The sequence below is a fragment of the Lingula anatina genome, chromosome 2, assembly GCF_051362555.1.
Source record: "Lingula anatina isolate TDL-2025a chromosome 2, LinAna3.0, whole genome shotgun sequence".
Classification (NCBI taxonomy): domain Eukaryota; kingdom Metazoa; phylum Brachiopoda; class Lingulata; order Lingulida; family Lingulidae; genus Lingula; species Lingula anatina.
Genome location: NC_141768.1, coordinates 8,680,658 through 8,698,415, shown reverse-complemented (window position 1 = coordinate 8,698,415; position 17,758 = coordinate 8,680,658). Strand labels below are relative to the sequence as shown.

Sequence of the window (17,758 nt, the reverse complement as noted above, 5' to 3'; positions counted from 1 at the left end):
TGATTTTCATTCCTGTAATATACTAATTAAAGCAAAAACAACAGAAGGTTAAGTTTAGCAAAGAAAGCAGAAAATACGGGTTCAAAATAATTTTTGGGGAAAAAATATGAAACAATTCCCTTTGATTTTATTTTTTAAGTTATGCTATTACTTTACTATTAATATGGTGGTATTTGTTTGGGTTTAGTGGCAATGATTTGAATTGTCAACTCTAGTGAGATTACTGTTGTGAATTTTGACAAAAAGATCCTTTCTTAAGGATATTGTAACCCATCCAGATACCGAAAAAGTTTTTCCTACACATAATTATTCAATAATGCAACTATCTTTGTGCTCATTTAAATCAATTTTAAAAACCTCGTAAATATAAAATATCGCTGTATATATATTATTGTTGCAATGTATAAGCATAGGCAACTGAAAGCTTTAATCATCAATTTAACACCGTTCTATTTTGAGGTGAGATAGCAATCGGTATGGGGTGTAACTTCATCCCTAAACAAGATTTTATTGGTGTTGACTGCGCAAAAGCTGGTTGCTAGGCATTTGCATTTATAATATAAAAAGTAGGTACTTACCGTATATTCTGAGGTACATCATGAAAAAGAAAATTATATCAATCACTTTCTTTTAATCAAATCCTTTAAAGAAACAAATTATGACAATCAATCCTTTAAAGAAACAAAGTATGACAATCTCTCCTTTAAAGAAACAACTTATGACAATCACTTTCTTTTAATTCAATCCTTAGAATGTCTAGACACAAAGTATTTATCCATAAGAAACTAATTAAACATTTTAAACTTGTACCTTTAAGTATAAACCTTGAAGTAAATAGAAATAACTACAAGTTTTATTTATAATAATAAGACTGCAGCATAAAAAACTAAACACCAATAATTGTTTTTAAAAAATAAGCTATATTTCTCCCAGAAACCACTGAGACGAGGAACATAAAAAGCTCATAAGCAAGTTAACTTCCATTATGAATATCCTAAAATCTCATCTAGAATAGTAATCATGTTATCTTTCCACATATTGCTGAACTTTTAAAACACACTGAGTTTTAATATACTCAGTACAGAAAAAAGATCTTTAAAAATACATTTTACAGCTTGCAATGGAAATCTTAAGGACAAACTTGGGGACCCTAAGGGTAAAGTCATGAAACTCCATGTTAACATCTTAAATGCCACAAGCTGTACACAGAGCAGTGTGCAAAAAATTAATGGTTCATGTTCATTATTGTATAATTTGAAATGGGCTTAATAATAGTCAAGAAGTTACTACTGATATTCAGCCACCAAAGTCTAAATACTGAAATGAGTTGTTCTGCAAAGTAATGCTGTATAGATGCCACTTTTATTTCGATAAGAAACTCTCACATCATTCAGACAGAACTTTGCCCACATTGAACCATGTCATGCTTCCAGACTCATTTTCCTACACTGGCCTTACCACAGATGATTTCAACACATTCTCACTGTCATGCTTTTACTGCCATCTCCCAAGACAAACAATAAAAAAAATCAATAAAACATGAAAAGAAATATTGTAGCAAGTACTCTTAATGGACTGGTTATCCAATTTAAGGTTTTTATGCAGTCTTAATGGAGTGCTAACAATGTAAAGGGTTCAATGTTGTGACAATGTGGTAGTGCATATTTCTGTCCATTTACATGCTCCAGTAGCAAAAAGGAAAGAAAAAATCCAGTGGCACGTAATGTAAAAAAAAGGTGTTCAGAATGATCTGTGTCAAAAAGATGGGAAATATGTGTGTAAGTAATATATGAGAACAGTCACAACAGAGATGATCCATAGCATAACAGAGTCAAATATGGCCGACCTAATGGAAAGTTTAATTGCCACATAATCCTCCTGGGAATCTATCCAGGGTCTAACAGGGAATTATGCGGCAAGCTTTCATGTGGGTTGGCCATACATGATCCGCTGATCTGTTAGTTTGCAGTTCAACTTTGTTGTGAATGGGACCTACGACTCTTGAGTGACACAGTCACTAGCATGCATGCATTTACACATTATGCAGTTGTTAATTCCCCTATCATCATCATTAAACTGTAGAAAACCATGCAGTATTTATAACCCACTGCAATTTTTTGGTCATTTCTAAGTCTTCTTTAGTTATTATTGAGCACATTTTACTGGTTTCGGATAATGGAACTAGGTAAAATACAATATCAAAATAATCAGCTGCTGAGTCAACATTTTAGAGGTTTTTGCATTGTTAACAATCTTCCCACTTTCCTACTCACATGCTAACAAATTTCTCACTTTTACAACTGACATGTTTAAATGTTAATTTTTAATTACAAATTTTAATTGCATTTTTTTCTTAATTGCAAGCAAAAATGCATATTATCTTTGCATAAGCTTCAGTCAAATGTTTCAACATCCACAAACTGTCGTCTTCAAAATAAACTTGGGTCATGTATGCTAACTTACTTTGCAACATGTTACATGCTTTATTTGGAAATATAACATGATATATAACATCTTCAGCTATACCTCTTACAGGTTTGATCACATGTGTGACACAACACACCCTTAAAAGTTACTGTAAAAATGTTTTAAGGATGATAATGACTTCATGTCACATATAACTAAATAAGTCATCAATCTTTACATGTGTCCAATTCTTTGAAACCTCCCCTGCCAGCAGAGAATATAATCAGTTTGATGCTTTTCCCTCTAATGTCTCAAGCATCACCCAAATCTCTAATTATCACATCCCTATGAGATTTCTTCCTGACCACAATTCCCCAGCAACCTTAAAGAAATGACACTAGTATTACAAAACCTCAATTGGGTACCATGGATACCCAACAATGAGGATTGGCATGCATATCTTTTCTTTCAGAAAGGCACTCAAGATCTTTTTTCAAAAATCAGCAATAAAAGGGAAATGAAGTAGTTTTCATTTTCCAAATCAGAGTTAATCAGTTCAATTATTTATTGTTAAAAAAAATTTTTAAATATATAGATATTTTCCATGCTGCAGTATAATTGGTCTGACTTTGGAAAACTACTGCAAACTACATGTTCACATTATCTATTATTAAGCAAAATCGCAATGCTGTGCTTGAATTAATGTTCAAATTTCATGACAAGTCATGCTTTTTATGAATGCCACTATTAAACTGCAGATACAAAACAGATGTAACTTGCATGCAGAGTAGGTAAAGAGGAAACAATATACAAATGTTCACATTCAGGAAAAAGAGCAATACCAATAATACACTGATCAAATAATATGCCACCTTGCTACAATAACCAAGTACAGGGTGTCTCAAATTAGATGGAACCCATTATATATATCTATACATATATTACTGATCTATTACTGAGACGAGAAACAAAGACAAGATTACATGTCCTGGAAGCTGATATAATAATAATTTTAAAAAAACATTGATTTTGAAATTTGATGTCTCTTACTCAAAGGGTGCATTCTTTACAGAACTTGTTCCAAATGACCACCATTGCACTGATGATATGCTTGAATTCGACAAGCAAAGTTGTCAATCACCCTGACTTACTCTTCCTTCTGTATGGCACAGTAAATACAACCATACCATGATTATTGTAAGTCTGCAAAGGTAACAATCCATATCAACAAGATCGTTAGATCTACAGAGCATCTGTGTTTCAATAGCAGCTGGCTATATGTATTTTCATACCAACTTTCATAACCACAACCTTAGAATTTCTACAAGCCACAGCCTCCATATGTACTAAAGGTTCTGTTGTATGAAAAATGGTAATTCCTTGATTTTTTCAATGGGGGACAGTTGTGAATTTTACAGAAACTCTGTTTTTAAGTCATAATTTCTTAGAGTTAGAACATTCTTGTTGAGTGGTAGCAACAAAATTAAGAAGCAGGCTAGCTACTGCACAGTTCCAACCTATGCAGTCAAAGCACCACAAATGCTATAAAGAAATACAATTTTTGTGATTATAAAATTATGTATCTGAAAGTTATATAATTTTTACCCATTAAAAAGATCGAATCATTACCATAACATATAATTTGTTCTTTTGTAATATTCTCTTCTTTAAAACTGGAATTTAAAATTACAATTATAGACCTCCTGTAATGGGAGATTTAATTCATTCCCCTGATACCAGCCTTTCACGGAAGATTAATTTGTGGATTTTATGTCAGAGATAAAAGCCTCGCAGCTTTTGAATAGTGTTCCATGCTGTTTATCCAGTAGATACACAGGGGCGGATCCAGAGATATTTTCTGACAGTCTTCCACATTATCTTTGGTGATCCACCCTCCATCTTTTGACCATCTTCCGACAGAAAATAGTAGGTACTCATCAATGTAAACTTAGAAATTTGACCGTCTTCTGGAAGACCCAAAAGACAGCCTCAATCCGCCCCTGGATACATACACTGCAAATTTTTCTATTATGTCCCATTGACCTCCTACATCTTTTTGATTCCAGAGAAACTTCACTGTAATATACAATGATACAGCCATCCATTCACTGCCTGCCCTTATTGGAACCATAGACAGTATGGTTCTAAAGATGACAAGGTTTCCAGCCAACGTCAATGCCACCATAAACACAACCAATCTTCCCTGGCCTAGTATTAATCCAACCATTGTGTTTGACTCTGGTGCATTTTCTGCCATTATTTTAATAGGCATGGGCATGGTAATGGTTGCCCCAGGATTTGCAGGGGAATTGGTAAAGGAGCGACAGGTAAGAATTTTGTGCTCACTGTTTGTCTTTTATAGGGATTTGGAGTATTCCTTGTTTTATATCAAAGTGAAAGTTTTGATTCATCCAGTAATATTATACTAAGATAATTTTAAAAAATATCACGGGATCTTAGGTTGAAATAGAGATCCTTACATTTTGACGTTACCTCAAGACCTTCTTCACCTGAACTGATTTTGAGCTGTCACTGGTGTCACGTGGTGGCAGCTGTCTGTGCAGAATGTCACCCAGGGCCTGGTCCCAAAGATTTTTTATATTATGTTATTTTTAAATTGTTCATTTAGTATTTTATTTGGTATATGATATTATATAGTAATGATATAAATAAATTTTTCAGCTGAATTTTCATCAAAGTTATTTTAGTTTAAAACTGATAACTGCTGTTATTGTTGTATTTTAGTCATCTTAATCATCTGGCTAGACTTTGGTGGTGATCAATTAATAAGTTCATTAACTAATTATCAATTATTAGTTAATTAAGTATAAAATGAGCCAGATTTTGCTGGCAATTGATAGTCAGTTAATCAACCAATTAATAAATAGACAAATTAATTAATTAACTAAAATTTAAAATTTTTATAATGGATTTGTTGATTAAGTAATAATTGATAATACTGGGAATTAATTTAATTGGTTCATTAATTAAATAAAGAACTAATAAATAAACAATTAATGATAATTAAAACTGAGTTACCTTGGCAGAAGTCTGTTCTCTCTGAGTGCTTTTCTATTTTTTATTGTTTTTCAACAGCAGCAGGTTAATTTTATATGCAAACTATATTTCAGTTCAAGTCTAGAAGTCAGCTGAGGATATCAGGAATAACATTGAATATCTACTGGGGAAGCATGTTTCTGGTAGATATAGTTCAGTTTGCAGTGGTGCCTGTTCTCTCTATCATTATTATACTGGCGTTTCAGGTAAAGAATCAAATGTGATTAATATTTTGTCTCTAACATTATATAAGGCTGATCATAGAAATAGAGAATTCTCTACTTCTGTGGAGTGATCAAATCCAACTGCATCATTGCCAAGGGACATGGTTAAATATTTCAGATTAAAGTTACCAATTTAGGCATGGCAATAAAAACAGTATTTGATATTTTCATTAACCATGTCATGTGATTAAATGAATATTTTTTTTATCTTATTCGTTGGTAATATAAGTATCCCAGTTAAAAAACAAGAAAAGCACAGTCCAATATTTTGTTTAAATTTTTAGGTTGAATCCCTACTTGTTCCTGGAGCTATAGTGAGCCTAATTATCTTATATGTGTTGTTCATGCCGATAAACATCATGTACTCCTATGTGTGGTCATTTGCTTTCACCAAATATGAGAATGCCATGGCCTTCATGCCAAATGTCTTTATATTTGTAAGTACTTTTTGATTTTTTTTTTTTTTTTACCACAAGTATTTGACAACCAGTGCAGATTAATATGTTTTGTAGTAGTTGCACACTCTTTATTTCTTATTAAAAAGATTTGTTTTGATAGTCTTCACCATATACTAGCATGGTTATCTAAATTTTCACAAGATATCATTTTATTTGTTAATAATATTTGTTTAAATGTTTTCTCTTCTGTCCATTGCAATCATCAGTAAAATCTAATTTGCAATGGATGAGCATTTAGTATAAACTTTAACTAATGACCAGACAAATACTTTTTACCACAGTGACTGTTTCCCCATATTGCTTTGTTTATTCTCTATTTACAAGACCCATTTTAGTATTTAAAAAAAACTTGTAGTATAATCAAAAAAATCATATCCCTAGTATTCATAACAAGAAAAACACATTTTCCAGACCTCTCTGTTACCCTATATGGCTGTGGCTATATTAGATGGTAGTAATCAGGAGGATGCTGCAGGGATAGTTCATTTGATCTGCACAGCAGTCAGTCCTCCATACTTCATCATGGGAGGCTTGCACTACATAGAAAAGGTACAGATAATGTTTTGCCAAAAAAGTGGAACTACAGTGAAAAAGGATTTAGTTTACAATGTAAAAATATATGTGTAGAAAATAAATTTTTGATTTCTAGGCTTAAAGATGCATTAAGAGAAGAGTTTATTGGAAATATACACACTAAAAAAATGCAACCTTCACATTACCAAATTATCTGAATAATACCAATTAAATATGTCTTCATTGATAAATGAACCCAAGAATGAAGAGCCCTAATTATAACTGCATATTCAAAGTTGCAAAACGTGAAATAATAATTAGTCTGGAATTGATTACATGCACATGTATCTTTTTGAAGATTTTGAAATAATCAAATCATATTTTCAATTGATATTGACATTTTACATTACCCTTCAGATTCACAGAACTCATGTCCTGTTAGCAGAGGCTGGGGATGTACCCTTTTCATATTACTTTGACTGGAATAAATATGTTTTACCCTCTTGGTTGTTGGTGAGTTAGCCATTTAGATAAATAAATAGTAATTTTTAAAACCCTCTTTAGGGAAACAAATGTAGAGAAACTGATGTAGACTGAAGTAGACTTTAACTCTTTACATCATAGCTTGTTTTTTTTTTTTCCAAAGCTCCAGTATGAAGTTATACTTTACAGAAAAATATTTTTAATCCTTTGAAAACAATTAAAATTTATTACTAATTGTATTGATACCAAATATTAAGAGTTTACAATGTCAGCTTTTGTTTCAGCCAATTGGCATTTTCTATGTACTAGTACATTTATGTAGTAGTGCACATGCCAAACAATGAATGGCACCTTATACACTAGATTGTTCAGGTATTGATAAATTGAAATAGATAATTGAACTCGGATGTTTATCATTTCAGCCCATTGCGCACCTTTTTATATTGTTCATATTGCTTCGGGTATTGGATGTGAAAAGTACAGGTGGTAGTGTAGTGGAAGCCATCAAGTGTGGGGGGAAAGAGGGACCCATAGTTGCCAATGTCCCAGAGGAAAATGATGATGTTATCAGGGGAGAGAACAGTGATGTCTTGGAGGAGAGAGACAGAGTTGAGAACTGGAGAATTAGTGACAGTAGAAAGGTATTGTAATCTTGAGAATTTGAATGGATGACTACCCAGTAGCAGTAAGAATTGTGCATTGTGAGAATCAAAGATTGAACAAAATACTTCAGTGGCATTACATTGGATATACATTGTCCTTTACCTCAACAGTTGCTCTCAATTATATATTTTAAATTTCCATTTAGTCTGTATGTTTGCAAAACCTTAATGGGGACCAATTATTTTAGTAATGCAGTTAAATTCACATTTGAAAAAAAAAGGTTAAAACTACTTTTTCATTAAAAATCAGGTTCCTGTTGTCATGGTGAAAAACTTGAGAAAAGAATTTCTGAGAAGGGACAAGAAAGCTGCCAAGAAAAAAGGGAAAAAAGAGGAGAGAAAACGGGTGGCAGTGAGAAATGCTTCATTTGCTGTGGAAGCTGGGGAGGTGTTTGGATTACTTGGGCCAAATGGGGCTGGTAAAACTACCACATTAAACATGATAATTGCTGAGACCTGCCCAACCAAAGGAAAGGTAACATATTGGTTTATGGTTTTCATTACAGTCAAATTATATTTCCTTGGTAATTAACTTGTTCTCGGTTTATCAAAGTACAATTATGAAAATTATTTGTGAACATAATAATTCAGATTGCACAATTATGAAAATTATTTGTGAGCATAATAATTCAGATTGTAACCTTTTGTATTGAGTTTCTTTGGTTCATTCATTATAAAATGAACTTTAGTACAGTTTTCTGTTATCAAAGTAAATGGAAAAAGATTGCATGGTCACTGATCACGCACTACTTTACACATGGGTGTACCATCAATAGTTCTTGATGTTCATTTAAGTTTCTCTAGAATTTTTGGTATAAAACAATTTTTAGACTTACATTTTCCTTTCACAATGCAGGTGACTGTAGCAGGCACCGACATTAAATCCAGCATTTCTGATGCATTTAGAGCTATGGGCTACTGCCCTCAGCATGATGCACTGTGGGACTACATCACCCCAAGAGAACATCTGGAGTGTTATGCTGCATGCAGGGGAATTCCAGATAAGGATATTAAATATATTGCTGAAAGGTTACATATTTTATTTTTTATTGGTCAGTTTGTTTTTTTATTGATCAGTGTTGAAAGATGTTGAAAGACGCTCCAAGTAAAATTGACTGCACTACTTACTACATAAAATTATGTAGCTTAGACTTATAAGTACTAAACATTATGGCTATATATTGGTTTGAGATCTGGTTAAAGGTATGTTCAAATGCCATTTGGCTTTACCTTTCCCTGTATCTCTGGGAGCTGTCTGTTAATCCTGACCACAGGCAGCAAAATATGCTCTCTCCTGATGCTAAGCACAGCACTGAAAATGATGCACCACACTTTGGAACAGAGGAAATAGACTTGCTGCATATGATAATATAAATCTACTGAATGTACTATGATGACCTACATGTACTATGAAAGAATGAAAGCAAATACAGTGATTGAAAAAAAATTTTTCTAGGTATCTTCAAGCATTGAAGATTGAAGAGCATGCTGATAAACAAGCCAGACAGCTTTCTGGTGGAACAAAGAGAAAGGTACATTAACATATCTTTTACTTATTGCTCAATCTTTAATTCAGACCACACATTTGTAAGAGTTATATGTATAAAGGCATTGGGAGAGTCTCTTTCTAATTGTTCAAGTTTACTTATTGAGTTTACTGGGGGAGTTTCTTGAACCATTTTAATTTATCCTGTCTTGTGTCTGCAGCAAAGGCAAATTAAATGTCTACAAATTGAAAAGTTTGGTTTTCTAGTTGAGTTTTGCAATGTGCATGCTTGGGGAGTCAAAAGCAGTGTTACTGGATGAGCCATCTACAGGAATGGATCCCAAGTCCAAGAGGTTTTTGTGGTATGGCATGCAGTATATTTTATACTTGATCTTTCTAATAATGTTTTGATATATTGAGAACTCTAAGGTTTTTGTCTTTGCAAAGTATATCTTTTGGAAAAATTCAATCTTACACACCATAAATTTCTGTAAGTCAAGTGAAACAAAAATATCAGAACAGATTGTTTGTGGAACTTCATATCCACATCTCTAGTTATGCATATATAATTATATACAAAACCACATGTGGATGTCAATCAGGTGAAATCAAATAGTACAGTAATATATAAAAGTTTTAAATATGTTTGTAAATGAATCTTTTGTATTAGGGATGTTATAAGCAACAGATTCCAGGGGGACAGGAGGGGAGCTATACTGACCACACACTACATGGAGGAAGCTGATGCCCTCTGCTCTCGTTTGGCCATCATGGTCAATGGGGAGGTCAAGTAAGTCACTTAAAGGGATAATAACTCTTCGTATGAAATCTATATTTCACAATAAAAACATTGTGAATAACTCATAGAAATATAATATATTCTGTTTTACGACGAAAACAGCAGTTATAGCTATTATTCTGATATCTGAGCTTGTCTTCAGATCACATGACCTCCATTGATGGCTATACTCTGTTGTAATCTCTTAAGAGATTTTCACAAAAAAACAAACTTTTTAGAAAAAAACCAGGGACTAACTTTGAATGTTAAAATGGATTCATTAACCATCGGTAAGTATGGGAAAATTGTTGTTTACTCCAGGAAAATTCATTTTTTGGCCAAAACGAAAAGTTATTATCCCTTTAATAGTGGATTTTATTAATAATTATAATTAAATCACGGTCAACTATTTTTCTTTTCCAGTAAAATATAAATTAGTGCATTATGAATATGAAGTTACGGATAGCAAGTTGCACTATTTTACTTGTCAAGGCCTTTGTACTTAAGATGCCAACAATGGTTTTATGAAAATGCATGCATGCCAGTATATTTGTTGGTTGACATCAAGTACCTCTGTTGATTCATGTATGATGAGGTACTGTCTTTCTTCAACTTATAGTCTTGTGCACAAATAAAGCAGTGCCACATGTTTAGATCTAATTTTAATAAAGGTAAATCTTTCCTTTCTTTCTTTTACAATATCATATGATTTTCATTTTATTGTCACAAGATGTCTTGGTACAACCCAACACCTGAAGCATACATATGGCAGTGGCTATGTTCTTGAAGTGAAGCTAAAGACAGAGTACTTTTAAAATAAATATTGAAGGGAAAAAATATGACTAAAATATATTGTTTGTCATACCTTTAAAAGCAAAAAGTTCATAAACACAGTTCATTGGTACATTGCAATTAACTTGGGTGGCTTAGATGTCTGTCACACCTGCTGAGACTGATAGGGGTAATTAACTTTCATTTAGCAGCTTAATGCCCCTATTTCACACAGACCACGAATCCCACGAATGACCAGGAATTGACAAATTTCACAATTCATGGTTGAATCAAAATCAGCTCGCGAAGTTCTTAACAGATTCGTATATATTCGTAGTCAGTTCTTGCACTTCGTGACCAACAGGAATTGGTGGCAAAAACTTTGATGCCCCTATTTCACACAGACCACGAATCCCACGAATCGCCAGGAATTGAAAATTTCAGGATTCGTGGTTGAATCGTAATCAGTTCGTGAAGTTCTAAACAGATTCGTATATAATCGTAGTCAGTTCTTGCAATTCTTGATCAATCGGGAATTCGTGGCAAAAAATTTAAGCTGTTCAAAGATTTGGCCACGAACTCCCGATTCCAAAAAATCGTAGTGAATTTCTGGACAATATTCGTGCGATTCCAGCCGAATCCCACAAATATTCGTAACGCTATCGCACCTGTATTGTAACTGAATAGTAGAGCGTGTCGAATTAGACCAGAAAATTGGCAAATTCTCACGATTCCAGCCGAATCCCACGAATATTCGTAACACTATCGTACCTGTATCGTAACTGAACCATGAGCATGTCGAATTAGACCAGAAAATTGGCAAAATCTCACGAATCCTCACGAATCCTAAAATTTTTCAATTCTTGGCGATTCGTGGGATTCGTGGTCTGTGTGAAATAGGGGCCTTAGCGGGCATCCCAGACATCTAAGACGCTTGGGCTGAAAGCAATTTCGCAAGGGACCCCGTGTAGATGGACCGATCCTGTTAGATCGATCTAGGGATGGGAACCCAGTCTATGTGCAGGTAATTGGATTTCATTAAACATTTTTTTGGCACAATTTACAACAAAAAGATTTTAAGGTGGGGAGTTCAGTGACATTCATTGTTTCATTATATGTAAGTTCAGGGCATATAATGCAAAGAGCTCTTTTTTGGACGTTCTCTAGGGATTTAGATTGGCCTTAATTGAGCTAATCGAAGAGCCCAATGCACCCAAACTTTAACAATGCAAATTTGAGATATGAAAAATGACTTTCTGACATATCTTGGCAACATAATGAACGTCTTTACTAAAGGCAATTATAACAATGCCATGGTAATCTGACCTGAGGTTTTCTGGCACTGCAGGAAACAATGGTTGTCAGGGCTTCTGTCTACTACACGCAATCCTTCATAATATTTCAGATGCTTCTCCAAAAGATTACTTATTTCATACAATTTACATATAGTATTATTCTGACTCTTTTTGAAAAAAGCAGAATAATTGTAGATTCTGCTGAAGCAAGTCAGTTGTTTTTCTATATAAAACTTATGGAAACACACTGGCAATTTTTTTTAAGCTACAGACCAGAACTTCATTAAATTCCAACACTAAAAATATCCTCTGAAGACACATATTACATTGAAAAAAAATTCTTTGAAGACAAACTTTTGAATCAAATTAGCAATCACATTTTCAAAGTAAATATAATAATTCATGATTAAAACCAATCTGAGTTAACTCGGAGCCACATACTCTAGAATCCTCTTATTCAACCAAGATAATTTATGCATTTATCAATGTGCTAATGAAGTCTTTCTGAAATCTGTAACTGAGCACAACAGTCCTAAATTACCTACCTCTTCCTCTTTGTAATACTTCTCAGGTAAAGGATCATATGCAATGTCAAGATGTTCAACTTCTCTGACATCAAGGTCTTCTTGGGAGAGACCCAAACACTAGAAAAAAAAAGATAAATCATTTAGCAAATGTTTGGGCCCATCAGCTTTGCATGTTGTAATTTTAACCCCTTTTTTTTCATTTTTCCAAAAATAAAATTTCGTTTGCATGTGCCTGATAATTTTGCGAATTTTGCAACATTATTTCACAACGCACCCACTTCCAAGGACAGCTTCACAATCTTGTTTGCAAGTTCATTGTTATGATTGTTATAATCTACCAACATTGCCTTTCCCATTTGCCCTGTTTGAGCTTATATAAAAATAAAAATAAAAAAAGGAGAACACTGCTGCTGCTTCGTTGACTACACCCAAAAACAAAGGAAAAAAACATGTTGACAGTTGTAGTTACTATTGATTAGACTGCTTAAACATTACACAATTACTGAATATCTCCGGAAGTATCAAAATCTCATGGAATCCCACAAACTTCAAATCTCACTTCTGTGCCTTATAACACCAACGGCAATTAATTAGTTTATTCTAAAGCACAATAAACTTGAGCCTTTATAGTTTCAAAATCATCAATAATAGAACTTTAAGCCAGAAATATCCATGTCTACAATTTACAAGATAAATACATTTTTCATTCAGTGTTACTGTTGCATTCAGATCAGTTTAAGGAAAGAAATACATACATTTTCATTAAAACTTTATCTAAGCTGGGCTCTAATCATTAAAATTAAATGACAGTATCAATTTGAGAAAATTCTGTGAAGTACAGGTTTATTATAAAATGCAAAAAAAAAATCAATAACTTACATTTTCTGAGCTTCCATTATTGTTTTCATAACGGGTTTCAATGTATATTGAAAATCTTGGTACAAAAGAGCACTGGAAAATAAGCATTGATTTTCATTCCTGTAATATACTAATTAAAGCAAAAACAACAGAAGGTTAAGTTTAGCAAAGAAAGCAGAAAATACGGGTTCAAAATAATTTTTGGGGAAAAAATATGAAACAATTCCCTTTGATTTTATTTTTTAAGTTATGCTATTACTTTACTATTAATATGGTGGTATTTGTTTGGGTTTAGTGGCAATGATTTGAATTGTCAACTCTAGTGAGATTACTGTTGTGAATTTTGACAAAAAGATCCTTTCTTAAGGATATTGTAACCCATCCAGATACCGAAAAAGTTTTTCCTACACATAATTATTCAATAATGCAACTATCTTTGTGCTCATTTAAATCAATTTTAAAAACCTCGTAAATATAAAATATCGCTGTATATATATTATTGTTGCAATGTATAAGCATAGGCAACTGAAAGCTTTAATCATCAATTTAACACCGTTCTATTTTGAGGTGAGATAGCAATCGGTATGGGGTGTAACTTCATCCCTAAACAAGATTTTATTGGTGTTGACTGCGCAAAAGCTGGTTGCTAGGCATTTGCATTTATAATATAAAAAGTAGGTACTTACCGTATATTCTGAGGTACATCATGAAAAAGAAAATTATATCAATCACTTTCTTTTAATCAAATCCTTTAAAGAAACAAATTATGACAATCAATCCTTTAAAGAAACAAAGTATGACAATCTCTCCTTTAAAGAAACAACTTATGACAATCACTTTCTTTTAATTCAATCCTTAGAATGTCTAGACACAAAGTATTTATCCATAAGAAACTAATTAAACATTTTAAACTTGTACCTTTAAGTATAAACCTTGAAGTAAATAGAAATAACTACAAGTTTTATTTATAATAATAAGACTGCAGCATAAAAAACTAAACACCAATAATTGTTTTTAAAAAATAAGCTATATTTCTCCCAGAAACCACTGAGACGAGGAACATAAAAAGCTCATAAGCAAGTTAACTTCCATTATGAATATCCTAAAATCTCATCTAGAATAGTAATCATGTTATCTTTCCACATATTGCTGAACTTTTAAAACACACTGAGTTTTAATATACTCAGTACAGAAAAAAGATCTTTAAAAATACATTTTACAGCTTGCAATGGAAATCTTAAGGACAAACTTGGGGACCCTAAGGGTAAAGTCATGAAACTCCATGTTAACATCTTAAATGCCACAAGCTGTACACAGAGCAGTGTGCAAAAAATTAATGGTTCATGTTCATTATTGTATAATTTGAAATGGGCTTAATAATAGTCAAGAAGTTACTACTGATATTCAGCCACCAAAGTCTAAATACTGAAATGAGTTGTTCTGCAAAGTAATGCTGTATAGATGCCACTTTTATTTCGATAAGAAACTCTCACATCATTCAGACAGAACTTTGCCCACATTGAACCATGTCATGCTTCCAGACTCATTTTCCTACACTGGCCTTACCACAGATGATTTCAACACATTCTCACTGTCATGCTTTTACTGCCATCTCCCAAGACAAACAATAAAAAAAATCAATAAAACATGAAAAGAAATATTGTAGCAAGTACTCTTAATGGACTGGTTATCCAATTTAAGGTTTTTATGCAGTCTTAATGGAGTGCTAACAATGTAAAGGGTTCAATGTTGTGACAATGTGGTAGTGCATATTTCTGTCCATTTACATGCTCCAGTAGCAAAAAGGAAAGAAAAAATCCAGTGGCACGTAATGTAAAAAAAAGGTGTTCAGAATGATCTGTGTCAAAAAGATGGGAAATATGTGTGTAAGTAATATATGAGAACAGTCACAACAGAGATGATCCATAGCATAACAGAGTCAAATATGGCCGACCTAATGGAAAGTTTAATTGCCACATAATCCTCCTGGGAATCTATCCAGGGTCTAACAGGGAATTATGCGGCAAGCTTTCATGTGGGTTGGCCATACATGATCCGCTGATCTGTTAGTTTGCAGTTCAACTTTGTTGTGAATGGGACCTACGACTCTTGAGTGACACAGTCACTAGCATGCATGCATTTACACATTATGCAGTTGTTAATTCCCCTATCATCATCATTAAACTGTAGAAAACCATGCAGTATTTATAACCCACTGCAATTTTTTGGTCATTTCTAAGTCTTCTTTAGTTATTATTGAGCACATTTTACTGGTTTCGGATAATGGAACTAGGTAAAATACAATATCAAAATAATCAGCTGCTGAGTCAACATTTTAGAGGTTTTTGCATTGTTAACAATCTTCCCACTTTCCTACTCACATGCTAACAAATTTCTCACTTTTACAACTGACATGTTTAAATGTTAATTTTTAATTACAAATTTTAATTGCATTTTTTTCTTAATTGCAAGCAAAAATGCATATTATCTTTGCATAAGCTTCAGTCAAATGTTTCAACATCCACAAACTGTCGTCTTCAAAATAAACTTGGGTCATGTATGCTAACTTACTTTGCAACATGTTACATGCTTTATTTGGAAATATAACATGATATATAACATCTTCAGCTATACCTCTTACAGGTTTGATCACATGTGTGACACAACACACCCTTAAAAGTTACTGTAAAAATGTTTTAAGGATGATAATGACTTCATGTCACATATAACTAAATAAGTCATCAATCTTTACATGTGTCCAATTCTTTGAAACCTCCCCTGCCAGCAGAGAATATAATCAGTTTGATGCTTTTCCCTCTAATGTCTCAAGCATCACCCAAATCTCTAATTATCACATCCCTATGAGATTTCTTCCTGACCACAATTCCCCAGCAACCTTAAAGAAATGACACTAGTATTACAAAACCTCAATTGGGTACCATGGATACCCAACAATGAGGATTGGCATGCATATCTTTTCTTTCAGAAAGGCACTCAAGATCTTTTTTCAAAAATCAGCAATAAAAGGGAAATGAAGTAGTTTTCATTTTCCAAATCAGAGTTAATCAGTTCAATTATTTATTGTTAAAAAAAATTTTTAAATATATAGATATTTTCCATGCTGCAGTATAATTGGTCTGACTTTGGAAAACTACTGCAAACTACATGTTCACATTATCTATTATTAAGCAAAATCGCAATGCTGTGCTTGAATTAATGTTCAAATTTCATGACAAGTCATGCTTTTTATGAATGCCACTATTAAACTGCAGATACAAAACAGATGTAACTTGCATGCAGAGTAGGTAAAGAGGAAACAATATACAAATGTTCACATTCAGGAAAAAGAGCAATACCAATAATACACTGATCAAATAATATGCCACCTTGCTACAATAACCAAGTACAGGGTGTCTCAAATTAGATGGAACCCATTATATATATCTATACATATATTACTGATCTATTACTGAGACGAGAAACAAAGACAAGATTACATGTCCTGGAAGCTGATATAATAATAATTTTAAAAAAACATTGATTTTGAAATTTGATGTCTCTTACTCAAAGGGTGCATTCTTTACAGAACTTGTTCCAAATGACCACCATTGCACTGATGATATGCTTGAATTCGACAAGCAAAGTTGTCAATCACCCTGACTTACTCTTCCTTCTGTATGGCACAGTAAATACAACCATACCATGATTATTGTAAGTCTGCAAAGGTAACAATCCATATCAACAAGATCGTTAGATCTACAGAGCATCTGTGTTTCAATAGCAGCTGGCTATATGTATTTTCATACCAACTTTCATAACCACAACCTTAGAATTTCTACAAGCCACAGCCTCCATATGTACTAAAGGTTCTGTTGTATGAAAAATGGTAATTCCTTGATTTTTTCAATGGGGGACAGTTGTGAATTTTACAGAAACTCTGTTTTTAAGTCATAATTTCTTAGAGTTAGAACATTCTTGTTGAGTGGTAGCAACAAAATTAAGAAGCAGGCTAGCTACTGCACAGTTCCAACCTATGCAGTCAAAGCACCACAAATGCTATAAAGAAATACAATTTTTGTGATTATAAAATTATGTATCTGAAAGTTATATAATTTTTACCCATTAAAAAGATCGAATCATTACCATAACATATAATTTGTTCTTTTGTAATATTCTCTTCTTTAAAACTGGAATTTAAAATTACAATTATAGTTCTCATAATAATTATTATTATCATTAT

General features: G+C 32.9%; 1 protein-coding gene and 1 long non-coding RNA gene across 2 annotated transcripts; one reads left to right on the top strand and one right to left on the bottom strand.

Annotated features, from left to right (window-relative positions):
• Nucleotides 1–4,447: 4,447 nt before the first annotated feature.
• On the top strand, nucleotides 4,448–10,873 carry LOC147763375 (cholesterol transporter ABCA5-like; the record flags this gene model as incomplete). The annotated part of the gene is made up of 12 exons (XM_087007258.1): nucleotides 4,448–4,733; nucleotides 5,538–5,669; nucleotides 5,972–6,124; nucleotides 6,557–6,694; nucleotides 7,076–7,171; nucleotides 7,564–7,782; nucleotides 8,054–8,278; nucleotides 8,660–8,832; nucleotides 9,260–9,335; nucleotides 9,557–9,651; nucleotides 9,960–10,079; nucleotides 10,798–10,873. Coding segments are annotated over exons 1-12 (1,692 nt in total), but the record flags the coding sequence as incomplete, so codon positions are not given.
• Nucleotides 10,874–10,875: 2 nt separating this feature from the next.
• Nucleotides 10,876–17,673, bottom strand: LOC147763374 (uncharacterized). Its single transcript, XR_015332961.1, has 3 exons — nucleotides 14,205–17,673; nucleotides 13,540–13,611; nucleotides 10,876–12,777 (listed from the first exon to the last, which is right to left on the bottom strand). It is a non-coding gene; the product is annotated as an uncharacterized LOC147763374 (long non-coding RNA).
• Nucleotides 17,674–17,758: the final 85 nt, after the last annotated feature.